Below are 18,686 nucleotides of genomic sequence, written 5' to 3'. Positions count from 1 at the left end.
TAGCATCCCTAAAATTGACATAAAGAAAGGGATGAAATGCTTAAAGACATAATTACTACACAAGCCATGATTCACGTATGATAAATAATTAAAAATACAGAAGCCAAAAAGATTAAAGACTGAAAAATTATATGGGAAAAATATACCAATTCTGAGGAAAAAATACAGAGAGGTTTTCTTGAGAAAACATTTCAGCTTATTTCTAGTTTAAACATTATAATATGTAGTTTTAGTCATGCATATTGACAATATTTGATATGATTACACCACTCAGGTTAAAAAAAGACACATATACTTTCATTTTCCAAAGGAAACAAAAACACATAAAATAAGTCTAATTTATACAGGTTTAATTTCTTTGAATTTTACTGTGCTTCACAAGACACAAGAGTTCAACAGAAAAATATGAGCATTAAACATCTCTATTTTTTCCTATAGCCAATTCTGTGGAATAAAAGGGTTAGTTGTCTTTGTAAAATCATTACAATTCGAGTTAAAAAAATTATTTAAGAAATACACTTTCTTTAAATTAAAGAATTGTACGTATCTTGGAATCACTCTGTTCTTACAATAAATTATTTTTTAAAGATTCCATATGCCATCTGCAACAAGTCAGTAACAATATAAAAGAACTGGAATTAACTTCATGTTATTTTTCATGTTTATTACAGCTAAAAAACTGAAGATTCTTGAAAAGCTGTAATTTCATTCTGCTTTTCTGAACACTTTGTTATTCACATATTTACCGCACTTCATAGATATACTGTATGTATTAATTAGGCTTTATTATTACTTTAACTGCTTCAATATGTGATATAATAGGCTTTTGTTTCAGTTTAAAGTTGCAACAGCATTGGATTGATTCTCCTCTATAAAAAAATATGGTTCAGAAAAGGAGAAAATGCATATTCAGCTGTACAACATAGTTTGAAAATGTGGATTTGGAGTAAGTCAACATACAGCTTTTTTCTTTGACTACACTGTGAACACAGATTTCATTCATCTCCCCTGATAACTCACTCAGAAAAACAAGTGAAGGACCCTAGCCCCTCATTTTGCGTAAGAAATAAACATCCCCTTATTTCAAGCTCTCATTTGCACACACACAATTTTACTGTTACAACTGAAACTGCTGCATAGAAGCAAGACCCTTCCACCACAGAAGTCAGTGTTCTATGTTGAACTGTAGCAAAACCCATGCCTACTGACAACCCACTCCAAATGGTATTAAACAAAAAGAGACCTTCAGCTTGACTTTGCTCAGTGTTTGCAGTTTTAATCAGAATTTCAGTCTTACAAAAACTGATTTTGTTTCTCTCCACTTGTACTGCCAAAGTGTTTGTGCCTGTTCTCCACTCCGTATTACACATGCATCAGCATGTATACATAGTAATCTAAACTATGTATTTGCATCTTTCACACCCCAGCGGAAACAAATGCTATGTATACCATCATATACTGTACTGTATGTCATTAAATACACAACTCCATAAAGTAAAACATGAACAGATAGTGTTCATGTCTAACAAAAACTCAAACTAGAGACTTTTCTTTGTTTACCAGTCTAATTGGACTGGTATTCTTCCTAAAAAGTTACTCTTCCAAAAGTACGTTACTACATTTTTGTGATAATATGCAGCCACATGCTTCCATTTGTACATGTAAACATGTAAGTATTTATCAATATTACAAAAATGCAAACCTGGACAACCGAGCTTTCAGTAAGTCTCTCGGAAAGATAAGACAGGACACGATTTAACTGGGCTATAGCTATTTATTCAGCTAATCTAAAATTACCAAGCAATAATTCAGTCAATGCAAGTTGGTGCTTTTCATCATTGTCTTCATTTGAGGTCTGTGGTAACATCCGCTCCTCAATCCTTTATTTCTTCCTACTGTTGCCATTGCTCTTTTCTCACAGCTAAGAAAAGGACCAAGGAAAGGGGACCATCTTTGTAGTATCAGACATCAGGAGCCCCAAAGTCACTCTCCAGGCCCTTCAGGGTTGGTTCCTAGCACAATTTATTAGAAAACCAAGCTTTTCTAACACACATGCACCTGCCTTGGATAGTCAAATTAGTGACATGAATCTTACTAGATCCTTGGTCTACTGTACAGAACGTTAAATAAAAAAATTCCCAAACTCAGATCTCTAAGAGAAAAAAGTATTCACTCTTAGTCTCAATAGTTAGCTCATATGAGAACTTCAGCAGAGTTAAAAGCTTTTAGAAAAATATTTTTCCTCATCTTGTGTCCAGCTTCCTTTTAGCTGCATTACCAAAGAGCCACTAACATTTGTTTGACTTCTCATATCCTAAGGCCAAGTCCAGCCCTCTTTAAAAGTAAATGTAATGGACATTAAATGATAAATCACTAAGAGGAAAAGAGAATGTTTCTTGGATAACAAGCAAAGAAACAGATAAAAAGGGAAGAACAGATAAAAAGGGAAATATTGATGCTAACTACATTTTATTAGTTCAGGAAGACATACTTGTTAAAAATTTTGAAAAGACAGATAAAAGCTGAAGAGTCACTGTTCATTGCTAGAGTCATAATACAAAGACAAAAAATTATGGTACCTACATTTGTCAAGTATTGTTCAAAAAGATCTCCTGAAATACATATTAATTCAGCAAATCAAGGGTACTGGATAACTACAGTTACTAGTGTAGTTACAAGTAGTACTGGATAACAAGATAACTACAAATAAGTAATATATATTAAATCTAAGCCATTAATTTGTGTTTCTGAAACATTTATATATAAGTTTTCAAGATTAATTCTTCTACACAATTTCTCAGTGTACTTTAAATAAGCTAACAACTTCTCTGCCTCTTTTTTTTTTTTAGTAAATAAAATCTCAGTCTTCGGCAATAACATCCACTGTTTATTATTCATGAACTAGTGGCAATGTAAGCTCCCTGTTCTACCTATATTCTTCAAATCCCCAGCAGAGGCAAAAGCAGACAGTAGTCTAGTAGCTGTGATCACTCAGTCTCGTCTAGCTCAGAAAACATGGTTGGTAACAATTACGATAGCTGACTTTATGAAATGAAAAAACAGTGTTTTTCATTGGAAACTGGGAACTTGGCTGAAAATAGCAATTCACAACCTGCTTAATTTTAGTAACTACTTTGGTTACTATTTGATTTGATTTGATATTCAGATGCAAAATCTAAATAACCTTTGAGTTACTGTTACCTTTACAATTTCTGTTCTATGAGAATGAATTTATTTTTTCAACAACAACTGCTAGTCCATTACAGTAAAATACAAGTTTTACCTTGCATGGCAAAAGAGAATACAGTACAGGGAAAAAAAAAAAAAAGGATTTTACTCAAGTTCAGTTGGATCTTGCACAGAGATGCACCCATATAACAACACGCCTAAAAAAATGCTTCCTCTCCTTTTATTTTCCTTTAAGTGGAAAATGGAATCTTTAGTACAACTCCCTTGAAGATATTAACAAAAAGCATCTGGGCCACAGATGAAACTGCTTAATTCAAAAGAAGACATAGAATAAAATTACAGGCTTCAGAAGGAGAAATAACTAATAGACATTTCGGAAGACATAAGGCAAACTAATACTGCATCTCCACAGCAATATCAGCTTTTTCAAATTTCCATTTGAGAGACTGTTGCAGAAACATTAGACAACATAAAATAATTCTACTACATAAAAGTGCTTATGGAAAACTGGAGTAAAAACACTTAATATGAACTGACAACAAATATTTTGAAACAATGCCAGGGCATGACTTGTCGTACATTTGTAACCCTTTCCCTGGTTACGGTATAAGGTATAACCATTTGACTCTTGATAATGAGTGTAGGTCATGAAAAACAAACTGCTCAAAGCTCTTGGATATCCAAAAAGCAAATTAAAAAAGTTAAATTTCTATACAGATATCAAAATGAGATCGAGACGACGAGGAAAAAATCCCAAAACAAATCTTGATCAGAAATATTATTACATTAATGTAGTTCCAGGGTAAAATACAGGAAAAAAAAATATTATTACAGTAGCTGAGTTTTTCAGAGTTAGGCTTTAAAATTTTTTTTTTTTTTTTATTCAGTCATCTTTGTCTCTTTCCCATATCCATGTACTGCAAGCATCAAAAAGTCAAGCTTTCCAATTTCAAGTTGGAAAAGCCCATTTTAGTTCAGTTACTGGTAAAATCATTGTATATAATTTGGGATTACATATTTGTAATAGTGCTCCTGGGCCCATTTGTGACATTAACATGCATAAAAATTTCAAACATTCCCCTCTTTTTAGACTTGCTTACTGGCTAGATTTGACAGTTCTCCATTCAACATGTTTGTTCCAACTCCATTATGAAGCATCTAGTTTCACCCATGTACAGTATGCAGAACCTCAGAGCTTAATTCAGGGTTCTGAAATACTTTCCAGGATGAGCAGCCCAGAAGTTAAGCATGGTATCACAGTTCATTACTTTAAGGCTCTTTGCTGAGCCAGGTTTTCATAGAACAGATACCCTATTCATCTGCAGTTGCTTCTCAATTTATAATAATGAACATATTATTTAAGCAATTCTAGTATTGCTTCATGATACCTTCTTCAGGATCTACAACATAATAAAAAACAAAGCAGCACCACAACATCAAATTGGTCAGCTGTAATTTCTACAAGACCAGGACTAAAAAATAATTAAAAAAAAAAAAAGGAGATAAGAGAATTTTCACAGTAGAAGCTAACAAACCTTCTTAAAAAGTTGGGATTGAAACAAAACACTTTCAGCCCAGAGCTACCAAGTCCTTCAAGAATAATGCAACAAATATCTGTACATTTTTAATAGTAAAATCCCTGTAAGATCAGGGAAGAAATGATCATCTGATTTTTTGCTCCACTCTGAAATGTTCTCCTGGGCTTTATCAAGAAAAATCTCCAAGTAGCCAGAAAACATGTCACAAACCAATCAGAATTCCTGCAATAGCTTCACAGTAGAAGAAAATCACCTAAACTATAATGTTAATAAAAATAAACAAATGCAATTGTATGTGTTTAAAATGTTTTCACATTATTATGAATGTTGATTGGCAATAATCCATTGAAAATCATTGTAACTTTTAATGGATATTAATTGAATCCAAGCTTTAATAATTTAGCATTGAAGCTTCTCTAACTCTTTCTAACTTCAAGTTAAAAAATTATACTGTCTTGGTTCTAAGATTTTGATATAAGAATATTTATTTAGAAAAATTAAGTGCAGTATAACATTATTACAGCTTGCTTTCTGAAACAAAATTGTACATATAATTTTTAAAAGCACGCTACATAATCTACTATTGTAGCTAAAAATACAGTGATCCTATTTTTCATCTGTATCTAAAGTAGGCCTTTCATTTCTCTTCAATCCACTGCATAGACTAGATGTGTACTTATGATTCTCTCTATTCTGCCTTTAATTAAACAGAGAAACATGACTGTATGTTGGCCATGACTAATATCCACTTAGCATTTAGTAGTGTTTAAACAAATTAAAAAAAAAAAAAAAAATCAGAAAACCTTAGCCAACATTCTTACTAATGCAGTTTGAAGCAGCATTGCTTCAGTTTCCGACGTTTTCACCAAGACCTATACAAACTATTAAAATTAAGCATTCTTCAACCATCAGCATCCATTCTAACACTACAAAAAGCTTCTATCACCAAGTTTGTTCCAACATGAAAATCCTGGTTTAAGCACATATTCAAGATGGAAATTAAGTCAAACTCCTCACTCAGGGAAACTGTGTTAGAAAGAGGAAAAAGGACAATTTGTCTTCATTGGCTGCAAAGAGTGCCAAAACTCATATAAATACCTGCAACATGCTCTGTGAATTGCATAGTTGTCATTGTATAACAACCAAGGATATCCTGCTAGAATGAGTCACATGCTTTTAGTTAAGTCTGTATGTTTCCATAGAAAGTGAATTTTACTTTCACAGCAAGAAAAGCAGTGGAGCTAAATGACAATAATAGATACATTAATATAAAGATCCCAGAATTGTTTTTCTTTTTCCAAGGACCCCTTAACATCATTCCCAAGATGGAAAACCCAGGCTGTAACAGCATCCCAGAATGATGACTATGTGATGACAAGTCCCTAGTTTCCAAGAAAAGAAAAGAAAACCTATATTTGTCATTAAAAAAAAAAAAGTTATCAGGTTAGTTAGTAAAACAGATTTCCTATGAGTCAGCACAAAATTCTATGAACTGTCAGTCATATTCTGACTTTCACAGCTGACCTGCCTTGCATTCCTCTAATGTCCAGGATGACAAAAAAAAAAAAAGAAAAAAAAAAAAAAAGAGACACTGAATACAATTTGATTTGTCCACAACACAGATAAGGTAAAGCAGCTTATGAAGTTAAACTTAAACAGATGCGCTTTTTTGACCTGCAAAGCATTTAAAGTTATTAATAAATTTAATAACCTTAAAATTTTAATAAAATGAAAATAAATTTAAAGCTATGAATGAATGTAAAAATTAAAAAGTCATCGAGCTTGCACAGTAAAATGTATTAAAGAACACAAAAAACTACACAGTTATAACACAACTTTACTAGAATAATCAATAGGAGTATAAAAATTTAGTCAGATTTCTTAAATTTTATAGTGATCTTTCTTTCTATGCCTCAGGAAGTAATTATACCAATCTGTGCCACATGAATAACATTGTTCTAGACATCAGAGCCAAAGAAGTTACATTTAGTACTACAGATTCATTACTACGGTAGCTCTACTGGAACTACAAAGCTGAAATATGAAGTAGTCTGTTCCTTCCATCACTAAAAACATCAAAAAACACAGATCAGCAGACAAGGTAGTTCAGGAGACTGGTCGTTAGATTTTGAAAACTTCCTTTTCTAACTTACACACTGCAGAGTTAGAAAATAATTGGTCACATATATTGTACAGTTATAGCTTATACAAAATAAACTGATAACTTTATTCCAATACCTAAATGGCTGCTATCAACTGTAGCAGTGCAAAACCTTGTGCAAAAAACTTCTGGTCAAAGAGAAGAACGTAGCTTCTTCCTGACCTTCAAAGTGAGAGTTGAAAGTTATTTATCAGACTGCTGCTTTCTTTGTTGCTGCACCTGTTTTGTGAATGGGGGGAGGGAAGGCCCTCTTTTTCTCTAATCCTGTATTTCCAAGGGCTTTATATTTCTCAGAATGCAGATTAAGAAAAATATTGGCTAAAAACATGTAAGTAGATAGAAACTAGACAGAACTAGCAGCACAAATGGTTGCAAATGAATTGCAAGCAACTTTACCCGCAGGTTTAGAATTCCGCAGAAAAGTAAAGACTTGATTCAGAATTGGTTATCAAGTCACCCCGTACATTAGCAAAGTAACTTTGAGCACCATCTTCTTTAAAATTCAGTATCACAGAATGATAGAAAAGTTTAGGCTGGAAGGGACCTAAACATCATCTACTCCGATCTCCTGATCAACATATGGATAACTTCAAAGTTAGATCAGTTTGCACAGGGCAACATATAGTCAAGCTTTGAAAATTTCCAAAGATGAAAACTCAGCAGCCTCCCTAAGCAACCTGTTACAATGTCATTGTGAATTATTTTTTCCTTCTATCAAACTGAAATGTCGCCTGTTGCAAGTTGTGATTATTGCTACCTTTCCCTTGTTATGTCAGTGCATCACTGAGAAGAGTTTGGCTCCGTCTTCACTATAATCTCCCTATACCACAGATTACAACCCCAGACCATATATCAGAACATAACTTTTACAGAAAAATTCGTTAAGTCAACAACTATAAACAAGTAACAATCAGCTCATAAAATGTTTGTTTGCCCAAATAATTAATGATTTGCCCTTAAGGACTGCAAAACACCTCTCCCCTTACTTTGTCTATAGACTTCTTATATTTCGCATAAGAATCCTCTTATGCTAATCCATACTGCTAATTCTCGTTAGAAAAGTTAAAAATTAAAAGAGTCCTGACAATCCAGAAAAGTTTAGCAGTTCTCAGGAAAGTATCCCATATGGTTGGAAACACCCCACAGATAACATTTGCAAAGATGCTAGACATTGGGCTTTAAAGAAAAGAAAGATTTAAGTAAGCATGAAGCTTCTTCAAAGGAAAGCCTGCACAGATACTTCACGACCCAACCCCATTATGGACATCAATGCGGGGAGAAAAAAAAAAAAAAATATATATAGATTATATAAGAAGCACTGAAATATATGATATTGTTACAATACATGCATTCACATTATCCACCGTTAGTAACAAGGGAGCCAAAAGAAAATCATTCAAGTCCCGAGATCTATCAATATTCTAAACAAAGAACATAAGTATATGGCTTTGGTTTCTTGGGTGGGGGTTTTTTGAGAATATCAAAAATTAAGTTTATTCTATCTCATAGCCAAAGATCTTGCAGAATAGAAGTCCATCTTGACTGACAGATATCAACATCAATAAAATGCATGTAAAGCATAACACAGAAAATTCCATGTATTTAACAACATTTAGTCAGTATTATCTTTTCTGCCTTTCTCGTGACTTCACAGACCCTACTCTTCAATGCTGCATTTTACAAATTGCACCTTCCAAATAAAAGAAGTGGGTTGGATTGTTGTGTCACTTGTATTGGTTTTTGTGCGACAGGGTAATTGGTTATCCAGTACTGTAGAATTTCGTAAGTGTAGGCAGTAGATAAATTTGAAACTGAATTTGAATCCACTTAATCCACTCACATGCATAGCATCATGATGACTATAGATGGAAGTAAAATTGGTGATCCAAACCACTACACTGTTTGATTATAGCTACCTTTTTACAATTAGAAACCCTATTGTGATTCTAGTCATCTCTGTGACTCCTAATATTCTTAGTTTCTAACTTTTCTGATAGTTTTCAGCAAGAAGTGTGGCTAATCCTCTCCCTTTCTAATTTGAGCATAACTGTCTCTCCACCTCTCATGGAAGTTTCAGACATTAATTCCACTTTTCACACTAAAAGTTTGCACTTCACTGTTATTTTCTGTATCTGTTATTTTTCCTAGACATAGAACATAACTAGGAAACATGTCAGTTCCGTCAATGGTATGCATAACTTGTGCAAAGGTAGCAAGACTCTTCCACTCATGCTGAACTCTGCATCACCTGGCCAAATTTTGGCCATTTTTTGTCAGCTGCTGATCACACTGAAAGTCCTATTAATGCTACCCCAGAAGACCCTGTCAGGACCTAGCCAAGTCTCTTTTAACCCATTTACTTTATTGCTATATTTGTTCTTAAATCATACAATGTTAGCATCAGTCTGAGTATGCTTTCCCTCTTTCACCATTTTTGTCTGTAATTTTGTCTAATACTAGTATCAGAACACCACCCGTTTTTATCCCACCATACTCATAATCCCATTACTATTTCCTCTGCTACTGGGATTCAAAATCAGAAAACCTTCACATGAAATCATGTTTTAAAGACTTCCACAACCCCTACCGTGTAACTATCTATCTCCCTCATTTTTCCACTTCATAAAAGAAGATGAACAGGTATTGGTGCACATTCTACACTGGCAAATCCATAAAAATAGGTTCAAGAGGTAACACTGAATTTGTCTAAAATTTTTGCCATGGGCAATCTGGAGACCAGATTTCTCACCATCCTGTACCCACTGAACTCCTGAAAAGAATTCCTGAACCTAAATCACCTGCTTTATTTTGAATATCACCATAGATCCATTTCACCTTACTCCTTTTACAACCTAAATAAACTGCCAGGTCCAGTCTCACTCTCCTAAACCATCTAATTTTGGCTGTTTGAGCATTCTCTCTCCAACAGTCTGGTCTCTTTTTCTTGACATTATCACAAAGACGGAACCATCTTCTCTTTCTGTAGTATATATTCCTCTTTATTTTATGACTGACCAACCCTGCAAGGCACTTTGTGATTTATGAAATACATTATTAAACAGGAGGGTTTTTTAACATAATGTATTGTTTCTTGTCATTTCCAGTCTTCAGAAGAGCTAGGAAGCGAAGACCAGATAGAATGTCACAGAAAACATCGCAAATTGATACATAAATTATGTTTGTAATATACTGCAAGCTTACACTGTGCCCCTTTCAACAGAAAGTAAAAACTCTGATTCTTTATGCAGAAGGAATTCAGACATCCACCATCAGATATAAAAGGTCAACATAATGAGCACAATTTTTAAAAATACTACTTTCTAAAGTAAAATAGTAAATATATTCTCCACATATCTTTACTCTTCTTTTTTATTTTAGAGAAAAAGAACAAATGAGTCCAAATATTATTATATTTGAAATATGCACAGTGCCATGAAAATAATTACTTTGGGCCTGCTTAATAAACACTTTCACATTTTCGTTATTAGTATTCTTCAAGAAGATCACTTCAAAAAATTCCTATCAACACCACTGTTCTTCATGAGTCAGGTAAACAGCACAAAGAATAAGCACTGCTTTCAGATACTTAATAAACCCAAAATGTAAATACCTTATTCAGATTTTTTTTATTTATAAACTTATAATGTAAATTGAAGCCTTACCTATATTTTACCCATGGATCTAATACACATACTAATAGTCTAACATTTGTACTATTAACAAAAATCTGTTTTATGCTAGGCATTTATTTCCAAGAGCAGTTCAATACTTTAACAACATGACAAAATTTCTCAGATTATTACACAAAACAGAAATAAATTCTGTTTAGTCAGGGCCTATATCCCTGAAATAATAATTACAATAGAAGAAAATATTTAACAACAAATGGCAGAGTGAAGAAATTTTTAATACTAATAAGCAGTTCACAGTTACCATTATGAAACATATCAAGAACAAACTGAATTACTAAATTAAGTAAATCATCAATCACACCAATGTTTCTTCTTGCTAATAAGACCTTTTTTTCTATGAAACTGTAAAATGAGGTACTATCTTCAAGACTTCTTTCCCCTCAGAAAAAAATGCAAGGGAAAAGTTGTAGTAAAAATTCTGCCTCATAGCAAGTAATTTCAGTAGACTATATTCCCCTTTCCAGCAAATCTTTCCTCACCCTCATATCCCCCTTTCTTCTCCCCTCATATTGTTCTGTTTCAGAGTTTCTAAGTTCTTCTCCCCTCATATTGTTCTGTTTCAGTTTCTAATTTTTCTTAATTCTTTTTTGTCATTCAAATTATTTCCTCTCTTTAGCTCTTTTTTGCAAGCAAAAAATAATCTATAAAGCAAACATATGTATTACACAAATATATACATACATAGACACACAAACAGCCATAGTCCTGATTTTGCAAATGATTATCAGACACACTTTTCCCCTGTGTTTCATACAAGGCAGGCAGTGGAGAAATCAGTATACTTAATATAAAACTATAAACTTCTTTGCATACCTACTGAAAGTGAAACTGCAGAGTGTAAGAAGAAATGAAAGTTAATCTATGCCTAAACACTGGAGAAAGCTTCAAGTTCCATAAAGACTGCCACAGCAGTCAGATTTAGCTGCTGCCTACAAGTTCTCATTGGGGCTTTCAGGTGGAAGTGGCTGTCTTCTCACAATTCAGAGAAAACACGCTGCCTATCATGCTTTTTAATAAAGTATTTTTCAGTTCTCCATAAAACCAGTGTGGCTGTCTTGAAGAACTACACGTATACCCAGTAAAATTAAAAAATATATATTACTACCGTACATCCCAGGGTATTTGGTTTCACTAAGGAAGCACTTGTCAACTCAGTTTAAATTTTTTAAGAGCAGACAAGATCTTTACTATCTGATCCCAAGATTCAACTCAACCTCCACTTTTTTTGAAGAAAATATTGCACTAATATCACCTTAACACAAGATACATTTTACTGATATAGGAAGAGCATTAGCATAAATTATTGCAGCATTCCTCCAGTAAAAGCACATGAGTAACAATAAATAAATCTTTAACTGTCTTCCATTCAACTTTTTTTTAGCACTGCATTTCTTAACAACATGGGCCAATGTGGTCCCGTAAATGAAGTCGTATACACTGCTATTTCTTCAGAAGATGAAGAGGTCAGTGTTTAATGATTTTGTTCATTCGGAAGTGTAAACAAGTATCTGTAAACTAGAAAAGCATTTCTCGTACTATCAACTCATACCTCCTTCAAAACACTTTAAAAAGTTTTCTTAGCTTCTATCCATTGTGTCTAAGGACTTCAGGGTTTAAGTATATGTCTCTACTACTTGGATTTTTACAATATGCAGTGAGGTTTTCTTTAAATAGCACTTTTAAAATCCTAAGAATCCAAAATAATTTTCATGCAATCATTGTTTTAGTTAAATTTGTCCTATCATCTTAGAACATTTTGGAATTACCTATCTTTATATCCATTTTTAATAAAGATACCATTCTTATGGCTGAGAAGACTTTCTTAGTATGTCTAATTTTATCAAAGCAAAAATTTAAAAAAATATATATATATCATTAATCAATTCAAAACATAGACTTGCATTATTACAATAGGTGGTGTTTACCTTCTCTGTCTAAATGCAAGAGATCCACTATACAAGAAAAGCAGGTAAACATAAAGCAATGACCTAAGAACCAGCAGCTGACCAATTTATCACCTTCTCAGTTTCAATACATGATATTGCATAGGTCTTTTGTCTTCTGCATGGTTATAAAAATAACCAATAATGTTTTATGGAATTACCAACTACAAAATTTTCCATCTAAGTTTGGATGACTACAAACTGCCAGAACCAAACTAAGCATAACGTATCTTTTATATATCTTTCTAAAGATTTTATGTTCCCTTCACAGGTATTTTGAAAAAAAATAAGACTTTATGATCAAAAGGAAAACATTTTTCTCATATATTTCAAAATACACGTATACCACAATCTATATGTATAACATTAAACCTACTTATCTCTCTCAAGGCTGTTCAATCAAAAATCTAAGATTATGGAGAAAGGATAGCAGAAGCTTCCTATTTAGGAAGTACCTTTAACACTAAATCTTATCTCCTACTGGGCCTACTGAGTTAACAGTAGAGAATATGAGACTGATTCAAAAAAGCAATTAAATGCATGTTTAACACAAAACGTGTTAGGCAGTCCCAAAGGACAACTGAACCAAAGAAACTGATTTAAAAGAGGCCTTACACAAGTTCCCTCAAATAGTTTTGGGGTTCCCAACTCATTAAACTTCTCATATTGAATCATTATAATCTCTTTCTGTTGAACTCAAATAAGCCTTATGTACTTAGTCTTTTCCTTTAAAACAAAAGAATGCATTACTGCGATGTTCTTTACATCATAAATCTCACATATTTCATAGCATTCTCTGCTTAAAAAAAAATACAAACCCTACTGTCTTCGCTTTTCAGTAAAGCTTATCACTGTGAAGCAATTGTACCCCATCTGTTTGCTTTAGTCAGTTGAAACAAACAGATAAATGAAATCATCTTTCATAAAAATTTAAACTTGCCATGACTTTGGCTCCCCAAAATGGAGATAATTAATACTGTAGAGATCCATGTCTTCAGTGTGCCACGCAAATGTTGTTTTCCACATGCCAAAATATAGATATGGCGTATTTACACCCTCAATAGAAATTCCACAATCTTCTTCTACAACATCCAATATTGTATTAAGATGGGCAATATTCCACTCCTCAATACCCTGAAAAAGATACATAATAAATCTATTAATGAATTTATAAAGTAATGCAATTTTATATAATAGTCACAGTCAAAAGATACACACCTGATCTAGCCCTTCAAAAGACTGTAGATTAACACAAATTTGTAAGCACTTTAGAAGACAGTTGAAGTTACCCGAAGAAAAATTCTGTTAACCTTAGTAAGGTTCAGATCAGGTTCTAAGTCCGAGATGTTCAGAGCAGAGAACATAAGTTCACATCTGCTTAACACTTAATACATCATATCTAACATGCATTGAAACACCGTACACAATAGCAATAATAGCTGCAGACAAAATCTTTGATGAGTTGATAGCTGGAAGCCACTAAGTTTCACTGGGCCTATGTATGCTTTTTAATTACTTACAAAGTAATATTAAACAGTATGAAAAATGATTAAAAAATTTAATTTACATGCATAAACTTACCATTTCTCTGAAAAGTATAAAAACTACATTGAAACACCGTACACAATAGCAATAATAGCTGCAGACAAAATCTTTGATGAGTTGATAGCTGGAAGCCACTAAGTTTCACTGGGCCTATGTATGCTTTTTAATTACTTACAAAGTAATATTAAACAGTATGAAAAATGATTAAAAAATTTAATTTACATGCATAAACTTACCATTTCTCTGAAAAGTATAAAAACTAAAACCATTGCATCACTTCAGACATATTTCTAACCATAATGATGTACTGCATAAGAAATATACCACAGAAGAAATCTATTGATTTAATGGGATTTCAGCTGTTTCCTTACATTACTGCCTACAAAACTTGTATATTAAAAGCCATTCAGAAAGCCATGCATGTAGTTTTTGTTGTATTTCAGATTCATCCACAAAGTGCAATTCTAATTTCAGGTAATAGAGCATGTAAGAGTCAATATAACCAAGATCAAAGCTACAAAACTGAAGAGAAAGAGATTAGGCTTCATTATAACAGCAATTATTAGCACCTCCAGGGAAGACATTAGCTGGTGCTCAAGCAGTCAGAAAAACAAGAAATATAATCAAAACTATTACAAATTAAATTCAGGCAAGTTTCTTTATTGGGAAGACAGCCCCTAAACATGCCCTTAACCATGACCTGCTCCGTACCCCCCATCACTGAACTCTGTACAGTTCTGGTAATCTTACTCAAATTTGGGGAACGAATTGATGGCAGACTGCAGACCTGATGCAGCTGATTAAGACCAAGAAACATGGTGACATCCAATAGTTGGGCAGGTGGTAAAGTAAGAATACAGGTTAAAGCAAGAAGCAAGGAACATTTAATACTCTCAGTTTTCATTTCCTTGTTTTTTGAGATTTTATGTCAAGCATGTTCTGTATGCAGCAACTAGAAGTGATATACAAGATGCTAACTTCTGTATGAAGTTCAACCTTCTCATTGAACAAGCACTTCTGACTGCCTCCTATGACTATTTCACTTAGTAAGAAAAACTATCTGTAAGTTATCTGGGACTTTTACAAAGGAGTAAAGGACTTCTACAGAATGAGTTCGTTCCAGGCAGCAATTTTTGTTCTGTTTTTAAAATGGAAGCTTTGGCTTTGATGCATTTGTGTGACAAAGGGACTTGAAATTTAAAAAAAAAAAAATTTAATATGATGACCATTATCAAAGAAAAAAAACTAAACACCAATACGAACTCAATAGTAGATGCTGGTAAAATTTGCACCTTTCAAATCTAAAAATCATAATCACCAGCAAGGTAATAGAACTGTAAAATATAAAATTTGTTTGAAGAAACAATTTTAACTAATTGTTCCTCAAATTAATTGACATTTTATTTTTTTTAAATCACATAAAATTTATCTTTGTTCACAAATCATGCAAGGCCAATGGCATCCTGGCCTGTATCAGAAATAGTGTGGCCAGCAGGCGTAGGGAAGTGATCGTGCCCCTGTACTCGGCACTGGTGAGGCCCCACCTTGAATACTGTGTTCAGTTTTGGGCCCCTCACTACAAGAAGGACGTCGAGGTGTTAGAGCATGTCCAGAGAAGGGCAACGAGGCTGGTGAAAAAGGAGGCTCAGGGGAGACCTTATCACGATTTACAACTCCCTGAAAGGAGGTTGTAGCGAGGTGGGTGTCGGTCTCTTCTCCCACGTAACTAGCGATAGGACGAGAGGAAACGGCCTCAAGTTGCGCCAGGGGAGGTTTAGATTGGATATCAGGAAAAATTTCTTTACTGAAAGAGTGGTTAAACATTGGAACAGGCTGCCCAGGGAAGTGGTTGAGTCACCATTCCTGGAGGTATTTAAAAGACGTGTAGATGCGGCACTTAGGGACATGGTTTAGTGGACATGGTGGTGTTAGGTCAACGGTTGGACTCGATGATCTTGGAGGTCTTTTCCAACCTTAATGTTTCTATGATTCTATGATTCTAATCTGGAGAAACAAATTAATACAGCAAAATAAGAGCAATGACACAACCATGTAGACACAGACACACACAGGGTTAGAAGACAACAATAAATACACCAGATAAAAATCAACTGTTAATCTAGGCAGTATACTATTTCTGAGAGTGGCCAAAAGCAGACAAGAAACAGTGTAAGCAAAGCAGTACTTCCCCAGAATACCCTTCCAGCCTGCAGCAATTTGCAGACTGAAGGTTTCTCCAGGCAGAGGTGTCAGCCTTCTACTTAACAGTACCCCATGGGCTTTTTACCAACTTACTCATCCAGTCACCTTCTTTAATCCATGTAAGCTTTTAGCAAGCATAACATCCCGAAATCTTACTCTTTTCTTACTAAGAATTAAGTGATTATTAAAAGAATAAATTATCTTTTTTTTTTTAACACCACATCTCATCTTTTCACCCTCTGTTAAGTCAAGTCACAACTAGTCACCAAGCAAACTACTAGTGGTTTGCCCCTAAAACAAAAGCAAATCCTCCGATGAAGAACAATCCTAGGAGAAAAAGTTTGCTTCAAAATACCAAACATACCAAATACACAATCCACAACCTCTACACTCAAGATGCATGAGCTATTTCCATTTCCTAAAGACTATTCTGGACAAGTAGACTTAGCTCAAAAGGAAACTGGCTGAAACACTAAAATCACACTGATTCAATTGAACTCTTCCTACATTCTTTGAACTTAAAAAAAAAAAACCCAAACCAGTTTTATATTTATGCCTTGATTGTTACAAGTAATTATTACAAATTATTATTAAAGCTGTTACTTTCCCTCACAGATATATCTTTTTTAATATTCCAAAACATTAAGTAAAATGCTTACATGAATTTTTAAGTAAAATATCGATTCTAAATTTTACAATAATTAAATAACTGTTTTTAAACTTCGCAATTGCAATGCATGCTAAAAAGATCACAGGAGCTGTAAAAGAGCTATTAACAGGTCAATACATAACAATACTTCTCAAAATTAAAGCATATCTTAGCAGGTTATGCTATATTTAATAACCATTATTAGAACACCAGTACACATATTACTTGACCATGAGGTGTAGCTGGTAGTTTCTTACAAATACAAAAACCCATTTAGACATTATAATCTATTCAACGTTAGGAAAATATCAAATATTTATTCTGCTCAGAATATCACAATAATATCAGAATATTATAATACTTTCAAGGGAACGTGTAAAGAAAGTATTTCTAATTTATCCACATTTTTCATGGCAAACGCTTTAAAGAGTACCTGTCATCTCTGACAACTGTACCACACAATCCAACATCAGGAAAAAAGCTGAAAAATAACATATTTTTCTTTCTTTACTACAACAAAGAAATACAGGCTTGAAACATCTTACCATCTATGGTTGTTGCTACGCACATTGGACTTACCTTGTATTTCTTCAGAGAAATATTGTAAGGTACATAGTAGTCTATATAGAAGACCACTACTCCAATCTTCACTAATTTTGTAGATGATTCAAACTTACTGTAAATTCTTATCAAGTGTTTTTCTGACTCTTTTAACAGCCTTTGAACCAGCTTTTAATGCAATGTGGAGAAAAAATGGGACACTTCACAAGCAGCTCTCAAATATCTGACCACTTGCACGGTTTAGAAGGACCTGACCCGTTCTTTTCTCAAAGACACAAACAAAAAATGTAGCTTTCAGTATATTGGTAAAAAGTGAAGCTCAAGGTTGTAAGCAGTGACCTCTTTGCAGATAAAAATCAAATAGGCTCCAAATGAAATTATTTTTTACTCATTTCCTTTTTTTAAAGTACTTACAATAGTGACATGATACTATCCTTTGCGATTTACTTAAAAAAAATCAGCCAACTGTGATGTATTCTATTTTATGAACATATTTCTGTATGTATACATTAATACACACAATCCTTTTTTCAGTGTTTAGTTTATCCTGTGATTATCTCATTAATTCGTTTCAATATTAACCTGGCAAACAAGACATCTGTTCTACAACTAGGATTAAAAAGCCCCTATGACTGACTGTAACAGCTCAAATAATACAGAACAGTAAAAATACTACTCAAGAGAGAGTGGAAAGGAGTAGGAGAAACACACAGAAAAATTTCTGCCTGGTCACCCCACTCCTCTCTCCACACTCCCACTCACTCACACTAATGAATATAATAAAAAACCTGCCACATCTTTATTGCTTCTTCAAAGTGCATGAAATACAGACAAAAAAATGCTATGAACAGAACCTCTGCACCATAAACACACAGATTAGGAAATACTAACAATCTCCCTCATTTGATCTTTTTTCTTCTCAGTATCTTTTTTGATATAACCATTGCTTTGCAGCACCCTTTTGAAGGCTGGGAAAAAAACCAGAAGCAAGTAGATTCTCCTTGGAAATGTACGCTACAACCAAACACGTTAAGTGAAGGAATGCTCACATTGATCTCAACTATGAGATCATAGAGAAAGGACATCCCACATAGAATCAAAGAATCATTTAGGTTGGAAAAGACCTTTAAGATCCTCAAGTCCAACCATTAACCTAGCAGTGCCAAGTCCACCACTAAACCATGTCCCTAAGCACCTCATCTACAC

The 18,686-nt window shown here is 33.7% G+C and overlaps 1 protein-coding gene across 2 annotated transcripts in view; it reads right to left on the bottom strand.

The window, feature by feature from the left end:
- The window catches only part of KDM4C (lysine demethylase 4C), a 303,658-nt gene that overhangs the window by 266,141 nt on the left and 18,831 nt on the right, over nucleotides 1-18,686 (bottom strand). For both annotated transcript variants that reach the window (XM_009274270.1, XM_019470767.1), the window contains exon 4: nucleotides 13,464-13,657. In XM_009274270.1, coding sequence (XP_009272545.1) covers nucleotides 13,464-13,657 — 194 coding nt within the window. The remainder of the gene's footprint in view (nucleotides 1-13,463; nucleotides 13,658-18,686) is intronic.

The sequence above is a fragment of the Aptenodytes forsteri genome, unplaced genomic scaffold (genome assembly GCF_000699145.1).
Source record: "Aptenodytes forsteri isolate BGI_AS27 unplaced genomic scaffold, ASM69914v1 Scaffold46, whole genome shotgun sequence".
Lineage (NCBI taxonomy): Eukaryota > Metazoa > Chordata > Aves > Sphenisciformes > Spheniscidae > Aptenodytes > Aptenodytes forsteri.
The sequence above is the reverse complement of the archived record's forward strand: the minus strand, read 5'-3'. Positions and strand labels throughout refer to the sequence as shown.